Here is a 19,420-nt window from a genome sequence, read left to right on the forward strand (position 1 = left end):
ATCAGATGACAGTAAAGCTCAAATACTGCTCTTCTCCCTCCCTTCTTTCCCTCTACTATAATATGTTTTTATGCCACTTCCTTTGGTGTAATTTACCCTTTTCTACTACCTTCTTACCACTTCCCTCATAGCCCTCCCTTTATATCTCTTATTTATATTTTATATCTTTACATCAGTTAATTTATACAGGCATTCACAACCTATGTATATCCCTTTCATTTGTCATAATAGTTGTACCATTCACAAGAATGACTTATATATGTATATATATATATATATATATATATATATATATATATACATACATAAAAAACATACATAAGATGATATAATCCCACATAAAGATGTAAACAACCTAAGATTATTGGTTAATGAGGTTTGTGGGGTTTATCCCCCTGGTTACCTTTTTATGTCTCTCTTGAGTTTTGTATTTGGAGATCAAATTTTCCATTGAATGTCCATCGCCTTGCCTGGAAAATTATGCTTAGTTTTGCTGGGTAGTTGATCCTTGGTTGTAGTCCCAGCTCCTTTGCCCTTCGGAATATCATATTCTAATTTCTCCTGTCTTTTAATGTGGAAGCTGAGAGATCCTGCGTGATCCTGACTGTAGTTCCACGATATTTGAATTGCTTCTTTTTGGCTGCTTGCAGTATTTTCTCCTTGACTTTGTAGTTTTCAAATTTGGCTATAATATTTCTTGGTGTTTTCAGTTTGGGATCTCTTTCAGGGGGTGATTGGTGAATTCTTTCAATGACTATTTTGCCCTCTGGTTCTAGGACCTCTGGGCAGTTGTCTTTGATAATTTCTTCGAAGATACTGTCAAGGCTCCTTTTTTCATCGTGGATTTCCGGTAGACCAATAACTCTCAAATTGTCTCTCCTGGATCTATTTTCCAGGTCAGTTGTTTTGCCAATCAGATATTTCACATTTTTTTCTATTTTTTCATTCTTTACGTTTTGTTTTATTACTTCTTGATGCCTCATAGATTCATTAGCTTCCACTTGCTCAAGTGTAATTTTAAATGAGTTAGTGTTTACATTTTGCTTTTGAGCCTCCATTTTCAATTGGTTGATTTCACCTGTCAGGGTGTCCTTTTCTCTCTCTAGATTCTGAATCTCTGTAGCCATTTCGCCAATCTTATTCTTTAGGGACTTGATTTCATCAGTGGATTTTTTTTCCCTTTTTTCCATTTTTCCATATTTTCTTTTAGCTCCCTAATTCGGTTTTTAAAATCCTCCTTTAGCTCTTCCAGCAGAGCTTTTTGGGCTGGAGACCAGTTCATATTAGCTTTTGAGGTATCTGATGTATCTACCGTGTCATTGCCGTCCCCCTCCATATCGATATTTTGATCCTGCCTGTCTCCATAAATAGAATCTATTGTCCTCGGTTTTTTTTTGTATTCTTCTTCATGTTTGTTGTTTTCCCTTTTCCTGGCGTTACAACGAATTTCTATCTTTGGGCTCTCTGTCCCAGCTTTCTTATTCTGGGAGTTGTAAGTCTAGAATTATAACCTTCAGTTTCCTGAGATGTGGGGGAGGGGTCTGGCTCCCTGGCATCTCACTCCCTGTGGGTGCTCTCCAGCACTTGCTTTTCAGCAATGGTCTCAGCTGTTTGTTGTTTGAGCTGATGTCTGGCACTTCCCCTGGGGGAGCAAGGTTAAGTCTGGGCTCCCGGTGTTGACCCCTGCTGACTCTGCCCTTCTGGGACTAATGAGCTTCTAGTATTTGTCCTCTGAAGCCCCAATACTCTCTCCTCTGTTTCAGTTCTCTTTTTTTTTTTCCCCGAGGAATTCTCTGGGTGAGGGGGGGAGTCTTCCGGAAGTTCAAGAAGCCGAGTTCCTGGGTTTTGCAAGCATCAGGAGTGGGTGTTTTCACGGCTGGTGGCGTTGTGCTGCCTCTCGTTGCTTCCACAGACTGCCGTCCTGTGTTGGGAGTCCTGGGGATCTCCACCGCTTTCGGGCGCCTGGCTTTATCCCAGCCCGTCTCCCACGTGGATTTCCCGGCCAGCCGCTTCCGCCTTGGTCTGGAGCAGCTCCGCACCGAGCACTCTCCGAGTCTGCAGGTTCGTTCCTCCGGCCTTTCAGACTCTCCCGGCTCGGAAATTTGCCCCACGCAGACCGCTCGCGGTTTCTGACTCTCTCAAATCTGCTCAAATTCACTTTTTTATAAGAATCTGACAGACCTTGTGAGAGAGCTCCGGTAAGACGCTGCCTTCATGCGGCCATCTTGGCTCTGCCCCCCCAGTCCCTCTTATCTACTAATATTCCACCGGCCCCTTGATCACTGAGCCTTACCATCCAAGATATTAATGGTTCTCCTACTCTTTGGCTGAATCTACTCAAAATGTCTGTGACCTCTTGTGGTGAGAAATCTTCCTGAAATTCCCTCGTAACTAAATTGCCACCTCGGGTTTCTGTCCTCCTCCTCTCTACGGGACGAACGCTTGTCTGAGTATTTAACCATCTCCCATTCTCTGTGCGAGGGATGTCCTGAACCCTAGTAGCGTTTTCTGTCTCAGCCCCTAACATTGTCTCATTTTCCCCCCACTCACTTCCCCTGCCACCATGGCAAGGACAAAGCAAGCAGTCAGGCTTGGTCTGGGCTGAGTTGGGATGCACTCTTGGCTTATTTGGCCTCCTGTTGCTCCTAGCCACATTAATAGAAAAGTTCTCATCTGAGTCAGTGGGTTCTTGAGCAGCAATTTGTTCTCCTGCTATCTGAGATTCCCCTTCTTGCTGTGGGGTAGGAGTGCCCCCATCTCTTTCACTTAATCTCAATCTTTCATATACTAGCTGGTAGGCTGATAACACTATCCAGCTTTGCCTAGATAGTGATGCCCCTGACTGAATCCCAACCTCTTGTAAACACCTTTCCAAATCCTTAGGATCTCCTCTCTGTAGCCTTGTTTCCCAGTTTTCACAGGGTCCGGCTTTTTTAGCCAATTCCTTTGCTAAGGAGGAATAAAATGGATCCTCCCACCCTGGGATATTCCTCTCTTCCTCTGAAGTTCTTCTGCTTCTGAATAGAGATCTTATATCTAGTGATCCCATCCCATCCTCGTCACCAAATATCTTAGGAAGGCAGAATTTATGATTTCAAAGAGAATCTCATATGTGCCTAAAAGGTCCGGAACCGCAGGATATAAGGAATTCTCTAGGCAGAAGGCAGGAGAACTAAAGCATGTATTTACATTCCACAATAACAAGCCCACAAACCAGCATCCCCATTTTGATATTTTCATCAAAACTTCCAGGCCCAATAAGTCCACCTTACAAGGGTAATCAGGAGGCCACAAAGAAGCGAGATGGTATAAGGCAAAATCGTACACATGCTTCCCCTCTACAGTAAGAAGATTACCCACTAGCCTCTAGTTAGCTCTGCTACCGGCAGCTCAGCTTCAGCTGTAGGTGTCTCTGGGTGAACCGGAAAAGAAAGGGAGGATCTTCAAGCTGTCCTCTCCCCTCTTATAGAGTTTTTGACATCATCAAGTGCCGCCTGAATGACCAGGGCCGATTGGTTCTTGACTAGGCCCCTCCCCCTAGCGTAGACCACGTTAACACACCTCCCTCAGCCAGCCCCATGACTCATCACACAGGAAGCTCTCTGATCCCTGGCACAGTTGCTGGGCCTCCTGCCCCCGAAGAGCAAGCCCCAGCGTCCAGGGAAGCTCAACAAGGCAAGCTGAGTCATTCAAAGAAAACAAAGACCATTCTGGCTACAGACCACTGAAGAAAATACTACTTTAAAAATTAGATTGGAGCAAGTGGAAGCTAGTGACTTTATGAGAAATCAAGATATTATAAAGCAGTACCAAAGGAATGAAAAAATGGAAAGCAATGTATAATATCTCATTGGAAAAACCACTGACCTGGAAAATAGATCCAGGAGACATAATTTTAAAATTATTGGACTACCTGAAAGCCATGATCAAAAAAAGAGCCTAGATATCATCTTTCAAGAAATTATCAAGGAGAACTGCCCTGATATTCTAGAGCCACAGGGCAAAATAGAAATTGAAAGAATACATCAATCCCCTCCTCAAAAAGATACCAAAAAGAATTCTCCCAGGAATATTGTCGCCAAATTCCAGAGCTCCCAGATCAAGGAGAAAATACTGCAAGCAGCCAGAGTATTGTGGAAACCCAATCAGAATAACCCAAGATCTGGCAGCCTCTACATTAAGAGATCGAAGGGCTTGGAATACAATATTCCAGAGGTCAATGGAGCTAGGATGAAAATCTAGAATCACCTACCCAGCAAAACTATCATGCTCCAAGGGAAAATATGGATTTTCAATAAAATAGAGGACTTTCAAGCTTTCTCGGTGAAAATACCAGAGCTGAATAGAAAATTTGACTTTCAAACACAAGAATCAAGAGAAGCATGAAAAGATAATCAAGAAAAAGAACAAGAAAAAGAAATTGCAAGGAACTTACTAAAGGTGAACTGTTTTGTTGACATTCCTACATGGAAAGATGATGAGTATGATTCATGAGACCTCAGTATTAGGGTGGCTGAAGGGAATATGCATACATATATGTTTATGTATATATATGGGTGAATGTGTATGTATGTATATATCTATGTGTGGGTATATATAGATAGATATATATATATATAGATATATATATATATAGATATATATATATATATAGTGAGAGAGAGAGAGAGAGAGAGAGAGAGAGAGAGAGAGAGAGAGAGAGAGAGAGAGGACACAGGGTGAGTTGAAGATGAAGGGAAGATATCTAAAAGAAATAAAATCAAATTAAGGGATGAGAGAGGAACATACTGAGAGAGGGAGATAAGGAGAGATAGAATGGGGTGGATTATCTCGCATAAAGAAGGCAAGAGCAAGGAGTTCTGTGGGAGGAGGGCAGAGGGCGGATGAGGGGGGGAATGAATGAACATTGCTCTCATCAGATTTGGCCTAAGGAGGGAATACCATACATACCCAATGGGGAATCTTACCCCACAGGATAGAAGAGGGAAGAAGATAAAAATAAATGGGGGGGATGATGGAGGGGAGGGCTGATGGGGGTGGAGGTAGTCAAAAACAAATACTTTCGAAAGGGGACAGGGTCAAGGGAGAAAATTCAATAAAGGGGAATGGGTTGCTAAGGAGCAAAGTATAGTTAGTCTTTCACAACGTGAGTATTGTGGGAGGGTTATACATAATGATACACATGTGGCCTATGTTGAATTGCTTGACTTCTTAGGGAGGGTGGGTGGGAAGGGAAGAGGGGAGAGAATTTGGAACGCAAAGTTTTAAAAACAGATGTTCAAAAACAAACAAAAATGTTTTTGCATGCAACTAGAAAATAAGATACACAGACAATGGGGTGTAGAAATTTATCTTGCCCTATAAGAAAGGAAGGGAAATGGGGATGGGAGGGAAGTGGGGGACAGAGGGGAGTGCTGACTGGGGAACAGGGCAACCAGAACATACGCCATCTTGGAGTGGGTGGGAGGGTAGAAATGGGGAGAAAAATTGTAATTCAAACTCTTGTGAAAATCAATGCTAAAAACTAAATATGTTAATTTAATTTAAAAAAAATTTAAAAAATGAATTTCTGATTTTGGGGCTCAGGTCTCTCTGTCCCAGGTTTCTTGTTCTGGGGATTGTGAGTCTAGTTACTGGCTTAGTGAATTATAGCCTTCAGTTTCCTGAGGTGTGGGGGAGAAGTCTGGCTGCCTGAAGTCTCCTCTTTCCCTGGGGTTGCTGTCCAGCGCTGTTGCTCTTCAGCAATGGTCTCAGCTCTTTGTTTTTTGAGCTGGTGTCTTGCACGTCCAATGAGGGAGCAAGGTTACATCTGGGCTCCTGCTGTTTACCCCTGCTGGTTCTGACCCTCTGGAACTCAGCAACCCCCACTGCTCTGCCACGGAAAACCCATTTCTGTCTCCTCTATTCCAGCATTTTTTTTCCCTGAGAAATTCTCTTCGTCGGGGGATGGGGGGAGGCATTACAGTCATTTACCTGGCCATTTTGTCTCCTGGAAGTTCAAGAAGACGTCTTTTATGCCTTTGGGCTGCAAACCTCAGAAGTTGGTGTCTCACGGCCACTGGCACTGTGCTGCTGTTGCCTCCTGTCACTTTGACAGACTCCCGACCTGTGCTGGGAGGTCTGGGGATCTCTGCCAGTTTCCGGCCCCCAGCTTTCTCCCAGCCTGTGTTGCACATTGGTTTCCATGGCCACTTCTGCTTTGTTGCTGTCTGGAGCAGCTCCACTTGTGAGCGCTCTCCCGGCCTACAGGTTCATCCCATTGGCCTTTGAGACTCTCCTGGCTTAGAAATTTGCCTCACTCAGACTGCTCACATTTTCTAACTCTCTCAAATCTGCTCAGATACACTTTTTTTTATAGGAATCTGACAGAACTTGTGAGAGAGCTCGGGTAAGACACTGTTTTCACATGGCCATTTTGACTCCTCTCCCGAAGAGCAATCACTTTCGGAAAGGGACAGGGTCAAGGGAGAAAACTGAATAAAGTGGGACAGGATAGGATGGAGGGAAACATAATTAGTCTTTCACAACATGGGTATTGTGGAAGTGTGTTACATAATGATACATGTGGAGTCTATGTTGCATGGCTTGCCTTCTTATGGAGGTTGGGTGGGAAGGGAAGAGGGGAAAGAACTTGGAACTCAAAGTTTTAAAAGCAGATGCTCAAAAACTGTTGTTTACGCATAAAACTGAGAACTACGATCTATAGGGAATGGGGCATAGAAATCTATCCTGCCCTACAAAAAAGTAAGGGGAAAGGGAATGGGGGGGGAGTGGGATGACAAAAGGGAAGGCTGACTGGGGAATGGGGCAATTTGAATATATGCCATCTTGGAGTGAGGGAGGGTAGAATTGGGGTGAAAATTTGTAACTCAAAATCTTGTGGAAATCTATGTTGAAAACTAAGATATTAAATAATAAAATAATAATAGGAAAAATAAATAAATAAATTAGTCCAAACTTCTCCATGAGACTAATTAATGAACCAATACCTGATGAAACAGAAGACTCTATGCATTCCCAAGAAAGCATGGAAGCACATCAGGATTCCTAATGGTTCAAGCGAAAAATAAGGCACAGGAATTAAGCACCTACTTTGTGCCAAGTTCTTTATTCTATCATTTCATTTGATCCTCACTGCAACCCTGGAAGATAGGTGCTATTATTATCCCCATTTTACAAATAAAGAATCTGAGGTGTACAGAGGTTAAGTGACAACTCTGACATCAGATTTGAAATTCGGTGTTCCTGAACTCAGGCCTGACACTCTCTATTGTACCACGTACCTCCCTAAAGCGCTCTAACACCAGGATTTTTTCTTTGAGAATTCATTTATAGCTTTAAAATTTTCTATTTCTGAAATTGAGCCATTTAGATTCTCTGTCTTGTTCTCTTATTTTGGCAATTTATATTTTTGTAAAATTCATCAAATTCATTTAAGTTGTAAGTATATAGTTGGGTAAGTTGTTTTGAATAATTTTCTTTATTTCTCCATTTTTGTGAAGTATTTTTCTTTTTTATGCTTACCATTTGGTTTTCCTCTTTTTAAATCAAATTAACTAACGACATACTTAAGTTGTTAGTTTAATAAAAAATAGCTTTTATGTATTAACATGCTGGGCTTTTCTCTTTTACATTTTGCTAACCTCTTCTTCACTTTTCAGAATTTCCAAGGCAAATTAGGACTTTGTATCAGAGCAACTCTCTTTGTACTTCTGAAGGGAAGTTTGGGGCTCTGTTTGGTCCTGATTTGTATTCTTTAGCATCTTTCTGCTGCTTTGACTCAGTATGTAGTGCTATGTTGTTCAAGGATCTCCAGGTGACTTAGGCCAGGGGCTTGCTGACTTTCACTCTAAGGTTTCTAATCTAGGTCAAAGTCTGATTATTGCCCCAGTCAAGCTCTTTACCCTGATTCACATCTAAACCCAAGGTGTCAGGCTTGGCCCGTAACTCTCCTAAGTGTGTCCTGAACCAGCTTAAAATGTAATTGGGAAATGTTTAACAAAATACAGAAAAATTCAATGAAACACGGATAATTTTAATTTGTGGTTTTTGAAGTCAATATGTGACATACAGGGATCTATTTCCATTCGAGTTTGATATGACTTGTCTAGGCAACACAACTATAGGCTTGGCCTTGGTAAGATCTCCAGTAATGTATTACTGGCCCTTGCTCCTGGACCCCTCAGCTATCTGGGAAGCTCTGTAGACTTAGAACTGGTCTGTGCTCAGTTTCTGCCATACCATTTTCCAATTTTCCCAGCAGTTTTTGTTAAATAGTGAATTGTTAGCCCAGAAGCTGGATTCTTTGGGTTTATCAAAGAGTACATTGCTATAGTCATTGACTCATGCGTCTTGTGTACCTAACCTACTTCACTGTTCTGCCACTCTGTTTCTTAGCCAGTAACAGGTAGTTTTGAGGACTACTGCTTTATAGTACAGTTTAATATCTGTTAGGCCACCTTCCCTGGCATTTCTTTTCATTAGTTCCCTTGATATTCTGGACTTTTTGTTCTTCCAGATGAATTTTACTATTATTTTATCCAGCTCTGTAAAATAATTTTTGGTAGTTTGATTGGTATGGCACTGAATAAATAAATTAATTTAGGCAAAATTGTCATTTTTATTATATCAGCTCAGCCTAAACATGGGCAACTGACATTGTTCCATTTAATTAGATATGACTTTATTTATGCGAAAAGTGTTGTGTAATTATATTCATATAGGCCCTGAGTTTGTCTTGGCAGATAAACTCCCAAATATTTTATAGTGTCTACAGTAACTTTAAATGGAATTTCTCTTTATATCCCTTGCTATTGGGCTTTGTCTGTAATATATATATAGAAATGCCAAGGATTTACGTGGGTTTATTTAATATCCTGCAACTTTGCTATCCTTGTTTATTATTTAAAGTAGTTTTTCACTTGAATCTCTAGGGTTCTCTAAGTGAATAATCATATCATCTGCAAGAAGTGATAATTTAGTTTCTTCTTTGCCCATTCTAATTCTTTCAATTTCTTTTCCTTCTCTTAATGCTAAAGCTAACATTTCTGGTACAAATTACACAATACGGGTGATAACGGACATCCTTGTTTCACCCTGGATCTTATTGGGAATGCATCTATTTTATCCTCATTACATATAATGCTTACTGATTGTTTTAGGTAAATGCTATTTATAATTTTAAGGAAGATTCCTTTTTTCCTAGGCTTTCTAGTGTTTTTAATAGGAATGGGTGTTGTGTTTTGTCAAAAGCTTTTTTCTGCATCCATTCTGGTAATCATATGGTTTCTGCTACTTTTGTTACTGATATGATCAATTATGCTGATAGTTTTCCTAATATTGAAGCAGCCTTGCAATCCTGGGAAAAATCCTACCTTGTCGTAGTGTATTATTCTCATGATAAGTTGCTGCAATCTTTTTGCTAATATTTTATTTAAAATTTTTGCATCAATATTCATTAGAGAGTTTGGTCTATAATTTTCTTTCTCTGATTAATTGCAGTACTTGTTACTGCTGTAGATCCCTGCCCCACAGCCCCTGATAAAACTCCCAGTTGGCATAAGAAAGGATGGACTAAGATCCTGCCATTTTGGTGTTCAGCAAATGTCCCTGGGGCCCCATGACTGCTCAAGACTCAGAGACTGAACTAATTAACTAGAAGAAAAGCCTAACCCTAACAGTCTCTTTGTTCCCTGAGTAGGCTCAGAGATGTCTCTATCTTATGTCAACAAACCCAGATGGAGCATCCCTTGGTCTGTCTATGGCCATTAAGGGTGAAAACCTTAGCCCCAGACATTATCTTGAATTATATGACTTTTCCTTATCCTTATATTTTATGAACATATACCATGTTGTGGAATGTTAATGGCAAATTGGACACAGAGATCCTGGGTTGTAATTTCAGTTGACACTTTGACAACTATCTAATTTGTTGGATTTACAATCTATTCCATTAAGGAAGTTCCTCTTCTTGTATCATGGCCATAAAAGTGAAATGACACAGGCTTGCCGAGTCTGCTAAAATAACATATGTAAGTTTCAAGAAATAATTAACCACTGCACCTGGATTTTTCTGTATGAATATGTCTCCTTCACCCCTACTCTTGGCCATTCTGATTTGGGCTGCTAATGCCCTGGGATGGACGCTGGCTAATAAATTCTCCATTTAAAACTTATACTCTGTGGCGTGTCTTGTTCGCTGTTGGTAAGACAAATGATGAACATTTTCTTTTTTCAGTCAAAATTATTTCCATTTCCCCCTTAAAAACTAAACATGAAAGAATTTAAAGTGTCCATTCAGCAATTCAACAAAGATTTCTCCAAACAAGGTATTGAAGATACACAGATCTTGCCTTCATGGTGATTACCTTCGAAAGAGCATTATACTGAGACAGACTCTTCCTTCTCCTGGATCAACGTTGGAGCTTCTGCTGACATATTTGAACCCCAAATGTTACATATCAAATTAGTTTGTGAAAGTCTGGACTACACTTGCTCTAGGGTTGCTTTCAGGTCCCATGATATCACAGTCTGAATTCATGTGGAGAGCAGTAAATGAAGGAGCATTAGGATTTAGCTGAATCTTAATAAAGAGAAGAATTTGTCGAAGAGGCAAATGCTCTCTCCAATATTCAGGGATTTACACTTTCTAGTTTACCACCTGGGCTTTGCAAGCAATTCTGAATGTGTTGCCCTACAGGGCAAAAATGCAGGGAGAGTTGTAGGGTCTAGGCTGTGGCCAGGACCCTGGAAAGCTGCCAACTCTCCTCCTCCTAAGCTTTTATCTGTTGTAGGTGGACTTTACCCACAACCTTGCCTAAAGTGAAATAAGGAAATGACTTACCTGGGAAGGTGCAGAGATTATTGTTATCACAGTGTTTATGCAGAAGGATTAGGGCAATAATTTAGAAGGAAAAAATATTCCCTCCATTAGGAGTAGCCCCTGCAGCACTTGTCAAACCTTGTGCATATGGGAACACATAGGTGGTGTAGATATGAAGATGTGTGTGTGTGTGTGTGTGTGTGTGTGTGTGTGTGTGTGTGTGCGTGTGTGCATGAGAGAGAGAGAGAGAGAGAGAGAGAGAGAGAGAGAGAGAAACAGAGAGAGAGTATGTGAGAAAACGTGTGTGTTGGGGGTGGGGCGAACAGCCATCCACACATATAGGAACAGAAAATAATCAACTGCAGAAAACATAGAGCAGATGACATTCCTATAGCGGATAAAGAACATTCTATACCCTTTGCCCCGTAACATGGAATAGTATATGATTGCCTTCAGAGAGACATGAGTATAGTGGATGTTCTGAGCCATGGATCTGTGTGGCTAGTGATGGCAGACTTTGTGATGGATTACCCTAAAACAATCTTGCCAAACTTGGCCTTCACGGGGGGCATCAACTGTGCCAGTACCAAGTAACTCTCTCAGGTTGGTATGTGATGTGTTAGCCAACATTGCAGATACCATCCAGTGGGCTAATTCAAGCATCTTCTTTTTTAAGAGAAAACATGACCATATACTTAATTAGCCCCCAAAGGTAAGATTATCCAGTGTGGTCCCAGAAAATCATTATAAGCTCTATAGAGACAAAGTAGAGGTGATGATCGAGATGGGAATAGTTTGCCTCCAAACAGCTTTTTCCAGTGATTTCTTAGTTTTTTTCATTGGTTTTACTACCCAAGTCTTTTGAGCAATACGAAATCAGGAGACCTTGTTCTAGTCCGGGATCTGCTACTGTCTAGCTATGTGCCCTTAGACAAGTGAATTTACTTTGCCAAGTATGACCACTCTGCTTGCACAAGAGATCCCCTTTCATTTTGTTTTCTCCAGGATCTCCCTGGCTATTGGCTATTTCCTTATTGCCTACAAACATGCCCATCTCCCCCCCTCCTTCAATATATCCTCATTTGGTCTATCTATCCTTGTGGACCATTGTCCTTTGTCTCTCTGAATTTCTTGTGGCTAAATTTAAGGTCATCCATAACATGAGTCTCGACCTACTTTCTCTCACTCTTTTCTGAACTCTGCAGTCTGGATCCTCGGTGGATCTTTCAACACAAACTGCCCTCTCCAAAGTTATCAATGATCTCATAATGGCCAAATCCTATGACCTTTTCTCTGTCCTCATCCTTCTTGATCTCTCAGCAGTCTTGGACATCACCAGTCACCTTCTCTTCCTTCCTTCTCTCTTTCTTGATTTTCATGATCCTGTTCTCCAATTGTCCTCCCCACCTGAGTGCTCTTTCTCAATCTCTTTGCTGGGTCACTGTCCAGGTCATGCCCATTTACCATGAATCTCTGTCCAGAGACCTCTTCTCCTATTCTATTTCACCTCATGATCTCATCATTTCCCATGGTTCCAAATGTTATCTCCATGCTGATGATTCTCAGATTATCCAACCTAAACCTCTATTCTGATGTCTAGTCTCACATTTCTTACTGCCTGTTTGACATATCAAACTGGATGGCTTACAGACATCCTCAAGTCAGGATGTCTCAAACTGAACCCCCTCTCTCTCTCCAAACCATTCTGTCCTCCTGACTTTCTTGTTACTCTCAAGGGCACTAACGTCCTCCCAGTCCCCAGGCTCATAGCTCAAGTGTTATCCTTGATTGCTCACTCTCTTTCACCCCCCCTCCATTCAATATGACTTATGATAAGTCATATTAATTTTGTATCTGTAATTTTTTTCCTCCTATATTGCCTTGCTAGTATTGCTCCCCTTCTTCTTTCCCCGACATCGTCCTCACCCTGCGGTAGGCCTTCCGCACCTAACTTTACCCCTGAACACTTGCCATAGGCTAATTGTTGCACTCCTTGTCACAAGTCTCTCCTCCATCCTTTTCTCAGCTTTCAAGCTAATCTCCATAAAAGGCAGGTGAGACCATACCACCAGCACCACAATCATCATGCAGTAAAGCCCAGAGGCTCCCTATTCCAGGATCAAATAAAAATCTTCTGGTCTTCAAAGACCTTTCTCACCTGTGTCCTCCCTTCCCCTTTGCAGCTGCCTTACACCTTATACCCCTCACCATGACTCTTCAACCCAGAGATATAAGACATTCTGCTCTTCCTCCAACAAGGTGCCTTATTTCCTGACTTCCTCCTCACTGACCCACTCCATGCAAGGCTGCCCTCCTGCTTCAGCTTACTGCCTTCCATCTGCTGGTTGTTTCTAACGTATCTTGTCTTTTTTGTGCATAGTTGTTTGTACATCATCTCCCCTACTAGACCATGAGCTCATTGAGGGCAGGGGTTATATTTTGACTTTCTTCATATACCTAACATTTAGCACAGTTGAAGAAGACATCCTTAATCCCAGGATGTAGCTTTTAAACAGATCTGAACTATATTGAGCAGACTCAGTCATGCCAACCCAGCTCCACTGGGCTCAGGCCAAAAGGCTCACAGGAGTCTGGAACCAGGGGTGGAGGTCATTTGGTACAAGCAGGAGCAAAGCTTGGGGTTGAGTCATAACTCTTCCACTAAGTCACCCTGACAGGATTGTTCACATTTCCTCTTCTGTAAATTGAGGCTGTAAGACTCAATGACCTTCTTACCTCTCACCCAGTTCTGAAGGCCTATGACCTTAAGTCAGATGGACATTCAGTTGGTAAATTGCTATCTGGGTCTGCCTGACTTCAGCTTTGGGAAGAGAGCACCGTTATTAGTTTAAAGCTAAGGACCCCAATCTCCTTTGTGTGTTTAGAGTAAAAGCTCCAGTTTTGTTTTCAAATTATGATATCCACCCAAACTGCTAGACCATGTTCTTCCCTGGTGTTGCCTTTATCTCTAACATTCACCAATCTCCATCATGCTGGAATACTTCCTCACCAGGCCTGGTGAGAGAGCAACTATGACAATAATAAATAGCTTGCACCACAAGGCACTTCATATACATTATCTCATTGGATCCTCACGACATTATGTGTGGTGGGTGTTATAATTATCTCCATTTGTACAAGTGGAAACTGAGGCTGAGAGAGTTGAAAATATTTGCCCAAGGTGGTAATTGTCCAACCTTGGCCTCCTGACCCAGGTTCCATCCCCTGGCCCAAGTGCACCCCACTGCAGCCTTTGGCTAAATGAGACCTGGGAGCTGATGGGAGCCACCTCTGACCTGAGGCAAAAGATTGACCAATGAACTTCTTATCATCCCATGACCCTGATGAAAGGTCTCTTGGTTGTTGTTTTTTATCACTATTAGAGACTTCTCTGTGATGGGAACTCTCTCCATCTAAACAGTTGGCAGTTCCTCCTTTAGTCTTAGACTTTGATATCTGTTTCAGGCACTGAGGCACTAAGTTACAGGGCATTATGAACTGCTTCCTACATGAAAGACACTGTGCTGGGCTCTGGTACACACAGCAAAAAACATTCCTGCCCTTTAGAATCAGACATTCTGATGGGAAAAGACAGTGTGCAAATAATGAGACACATTCAGGATGTATGCAATGGATGGAAGGTGATGGGAAAGAGGAAGAATTCATAGCTGGGGGCCAGAGGATAGCCTCCTAAAGCAGATGAAGTGTGAACTGAGGTTCTACCAGAGAGACCTGCCAAGCACTAGTGATGAAGACTCTGATCTACACTATCCCATCAGGCAGTGGGAGACTGAGACCATCCCCTGGACAGCTGCACTAGGCTCCTTGACTCATGGAAACTGATAGGGAGTCCTCTCCATTCAGTAAGGGACCGGGTGGTCATTATTCCCAAGGGCTCCTCTCTTTGACTCATTAGACAAACACTTTCCAAATGACATTTCCTAACAAATTCTCTTCATGGTTCTTCCACCTACTTCTGAAGGACCATTGAGCAACATTTTTGAACCATGTGATAGCACAGAGGTTGGACAGTCATCACGCAGCAGGTGCGTGTTTGTGTGTGTGTGTGTGTGTGTGTGTGCGCGCGCGTATGCGTGTGTGTGTGTGTGTGTGTGTGTGTGTGTGTGTGTGTGCAAGAGAGAGAAAGAGAGAGAGAGAGAGAGAGAGAGAGAGAGAGAGGGAGAGAGACAGAGACAGAGAATGTGAGAGAGTGGGGCGGGGGTGTGAACAGTCATCAACACACCTAGCAACACATAAACAATGTATTCTACGATATATTATCATAATATAGACAACATATTATTATCATACACGTATCAATCATGTTTATTGTGACATGGAATAAGAGAAGGAGAGGTAAATTGAGAGACAGGAGATCCGAGTTTGAATATACATTCTGCTACTTGTGTATCCTTGGGGCCTCAGCATCTTATCCTGCAGAGCATCTGGAGGGGCCGGAGCATGGCACCCCAGGAACCAAGGAACAAGGAGAAGAAGAGAGGTTCATCTTCTCTTTTATTGACTCAACTTCACATCTTTTTACTAAAGGCAACAGTGGGACAGGCCAGAAAGCTCATGCAAATGATCTTCCTTAGGTTCTGTTGGGAGAAGGAGGAGGCTTAAGACTAGGGGAGGGATGGTTCTGTTCTCTCCTGCCCTATCAGACCACATCTGGACTATTGGAGGGGAGTGGTTCTGGATGACATAACTTTAGTGGGACATTGGTTAACAAGCTCAAGATCTTCCCAAAAAGGGCAGGTGATAAGATCCTTGATTAGGTTAGAGATTCTGTGAGTGGAGAAAAGGCAAAATAAATGACAGATGATATGAACATGGATTCAAAGTCATGGGAAATGACCAGAGACAGGTAATGAAGAAGAAAAAAGACCCTATCCAAGGTTGTGACTCCAAGTGACTAAAAGGGTGCCAGTGCCATCAACAGAAATGGAAGGGTTTGGATGAAGAGGAGTGGGAAGTTGGGGAAAACAGACTGATATATGTTTCAATTACACTGCCAATTCAATTGAGCAAACACTTCTAGAATAATCACTTCAGAGAGGCAGCATGGCAAAGATGGTAGAGTGGAGGCCTTGGCATGAGGAAGTTGAGGGTTCAAGTCTTTCTCTCATCCAATGAATTACACATCGGGGCCTGTTTCTGCCCAGTAAGGCAGAAATGTTAGTATGAGCAGACAGGAAGGGTAGGAGACACTTGGGTCATTTGACCAGGTCATCTTCTATTTATTGCACCTAGGCAGGTATGATCTGAAACATACTGTAGACTAGGGAGAGCAGGTTATAAAGAGTTCTGAGAAAGGAGAGGGGATCTATTCCCTTAGGACTTTAAAAGTGAATGTCAGATGGCTGGAGAAGCCTTGGGTTCTTCCAAGAATGAAACACAGAGAAATCCAAAGAGGAAACTAGAGGAGAAGGAGGAGAATCAGAGGGTGCAAAAAATGGAGAGAAAAATCCAACAAAGAAGCGGAGGACAGCAGTGTCCAATGGAGCAGAAAAGGCATGTCAGATGGGAACAGAAACGACATCATAAGAGAGTAAGAAGTCAGGAGGAGCAAATTCAACGTGGTGCAGACAACTGGCTAATGGGAAATGGGCAGAAAAGGGAGGAGAAGAAACTTGGCAAGAGAGTGGACAGCCAATTTCATGGGCTAGTTTTTTCCCTTCTCTTGGCCTCAGTTTGCTCTTCTGTACAGTGGGGAAGTTGGATAAGATGACTTTTAAATCCCCTTCTTCCACAATTCTTGGGATACTTTGATTCTGATGTACAATTGCTGTCAAGGCACTTAAATACATTTTTGTTACAGAGAAGGAGAGAACAAAGGAGAGGGAGAGATATTGACATTTCTTTTAAACATTAAGCTAAGGAAGTCAACCAATCATATATGTGAAAAACCAAAAGTCCAATCTCTCTTTCAATTACCTTTTGCCTCATGAAATTTATTGCTTCCATGACCAGATAAATATGAAGCACAGGGCTGCCAAAACTGCCAGGTTGTGAGAGGGAACAGAGGGGAGCTTACAGACACTGCTCTTTCTGAGGGATCCTGAACATTGCAGAGATGGCCACAACAGAGATGGCTCCAACCTTGGCCCTGGCCTCTGGTGGGGCTGGCTCTCTGTGTTATCTTCCTGGGCTTTGCCAAAGGGGAGAAGCTGCTGGTGATCCCCTTCGATGGCAGCCATTGGCTCAGCATGCGTGAAGTGGTCCAGGAGCTCAGTCTGAGAAGCCATCAAAGTGTCGTACTGGCACCGGAGGTGTTCTTGCATATCAGGCAAGAAGAGTCCTACATTTTGAAGACCTTTCCAGTAACTTTGAGCAAGGACCTTTTCCATGAGATGATGCGCAATAATTTCCATAAGATCTTTCACCAAGAACCTTTCCTGAAGAGACTTTTTGATATGATTACAGTCATGAAGAATGCCAGTGAAATTAACGTTGGTTTTTGTAAGGAGTTATTCTATAACAAGGACCTGATGAAGTCCCTGGAAGAGGCCCACTATGATGCCATTTTAACTGCTCCTTTTTCTCCCTGTGGAGCAGTAGTGGCACAGTATCTGTTTGTTCCAGCTGTTTACTTCTTGCGAGGACTCCCATGTGATTTAGATGCCGAAAGCACTCAGTGCCCTGACCCACCTTCCTATATCCCCAGACTGGGCACAGAAAACACAGACCGGATGACATTCCTACAGAGGGTAAAGAACATTCTATACTCTTTGTTCCAGAAGGGAGTGTGCCATATGTTACATTCACCTTTTACAAGGCTGGATTCAGAAATCCTTCAGAGAGATGTGAATATAGTGGATGTACTGAGCCATGGATCTGTGTGGCTGGTGAGGACAGACTTTGTGATGGATTACCCTAAACCCATCATGCCAAACATGGTCTTCATTGGGGGCATCAACTGTGCCAGTGCCAAGCAGCTCACTCAGGTTGGTATGTGATGTGCTAGCCAACATTGCAGGTGCCTGCAAATGGCTTAATTAGAATATCTTGTTTCAAGGAGCAAATCTGGCTACATTTTTAATTAGTCCCCAAACTTTTGGTGCCCCAGGGTATGCCCAGAAGAAGATTACCTTACAAGTTTTGTGAAATTTCTGTGAAATAAGCAGAACCGGGGGTGGGGGTGGGTTGGCTTGAGGCAGAGGGATCTGGGTGAAGGATTTTGTTTGCAAACACTTTTTGTCATGATTTCTTTCTGTTCTTATTATCTCTAGTTCTCCAGTATTTCAGGTCCTTAGAAATTAGCAGACCTGGTTCAAGCATTGACCAGCTGTATGGATAAAGGAGTCCAACTTTTTAACAGTTTATTTTACTTTTTAGTCAAATGAAGAAGATGTAGTACAGAGGCTTGGGCTTCTTCAATGAGTGTTTTGAGTGTTTGTCATGGGCTCACAGGCTCATAGATTTAAGAGATTTCAGAAACCATCTAGTCCCTCCTCTCATTTCTAAATTGAAAGGCAATGTGGTTTGGTGGATAGAAACTGGACCTGAACTCGGGAAGACTTGGATTCAAACAATTTCCTTACTTTGTGATGCTGGGGAAGTCACTTACTGGACAGAAATGCCACTCTCTGGGCATCAGTTTCATCATCTGAAAAATGAGCCTGGCCTCAGTGACTTCTAAGGTCTCTTCAAGTTCTCAGTCTATGAACCCATAGTACTGAGGGCAGCAAGATAGCACAGTGGACAGAGTGCCAGGTGAAGAGAGCCTTGACTAGCCCAGAGGCTCTGTGAGTGGAGAAAAGGCAAGACAATGTGAACATATACTTAACAAGGTATGGGACCTGACTGGAGATTGAGGGTGAAGGAGAGGAAAGACCTGACCCAAGGTAATGAATCCAGGTGACTGGCAAGCTGGGGGTGCCATCAACAGAGATGGAAGGGTTTGGGTGAAGAGGAGTCAAAAATTGGGGTATGTTGACTTATTTGTGTTTAAATTGCAAATCTCAAATCAATTCAGTAAACACTTGTGGAGAAATGACTTAAGAGAGAGAGAGGCAGTGTGCTACAGAAAATAGAGAGGTGGCCTTGCAGTCGGGAAGAGGAGGATGGAAGTCTTCCTCTGACCCAAAGCATTGCAAATTAAGTCTAGTTTCTGACCAAGAAGGCATTAATTTCAGTTTTAGCAGACAGGACAGGAAGGAGACAATTGGTTCCTATGACCATGTCATCTTCTCTTTATGCTATGTAAGCAGGTAGGATCTGACACATTTTAACCTTTGGAATACACAGGACATAGTGGCAGCTATGTCATGGCCAGAGAGAAATGATTAAAGAATGAAATTCTTCTCATTCCATGACCCTAATAAAAGGTTTCTTTTTTTAAATCCATTTTCCAGATTTCTTTGGGGTGGGAACTCCCTCTTCCTAAGAAGTTGGCAATTTGTCCTTCACTCTTAGCCTTAGATGAATGTTTCAGGCAGTGAGGCATTGAGTAACAGGCCATTATAAACTGCCTCCTACATGCTAGGCTCTAGTATATATAGGAAGGAAAAAAATGACCACTCCCCTTTGGAAGAGACACTCTATTGGGAGAAGACAGTGTGCAAATAATGAGGTATATTCAGGATGTATGCAGTG

At 42.3% G+C, this 19,420-nt stretch overlaps 1 protein-coding gene across 1 annotated transcript in view; it reads left to right on the forward strand.

The window, feature by feature from the left end:
• The first annotated feature begins 11,329 nt into the window (after nt 1–11,329).
• Nucleotides 11,330–19,420, forward strand: part of LOC118856505 (UDP-glucuronosyltransferase 1A3-like) — a 38,657-nt gene continuing 30,566 nt past the window's right edge. Inside the window, exons 1-3 of the mRNA XM_036766820.1 lie at nt 11,330–11,412; nt 13,006–13,081; nt 16,897–17,769. Of these exons, the coding sequence (XP_036622715.1) occupies nt 11,330–11,412; nt 13,006–13,081; nt 16,897–17,769 (1,032 nt within the window). The remainder of the gene's footprint in view (nt 11,413–13,005; nt 13,082–16,896; nt 17,770–19,420) is intronic.

Source organism: Trichosurus vulpecula, chromosome 7, assembly GCF_011100635.1.
Source record: "Trichosurus vulpecula isolate mTriVul1 chromosome 7, mTriVul1.pri, whole genome shotgun sequence".
In the NCBI taxonomy this organism is placed as follows: domain Eukaryota; kingdom Metazoa; phylum Chordata; class Mammalia; order Diprotodontia; family Phalangeridae; genus Trichosurus; species Trichosurus vulpecula.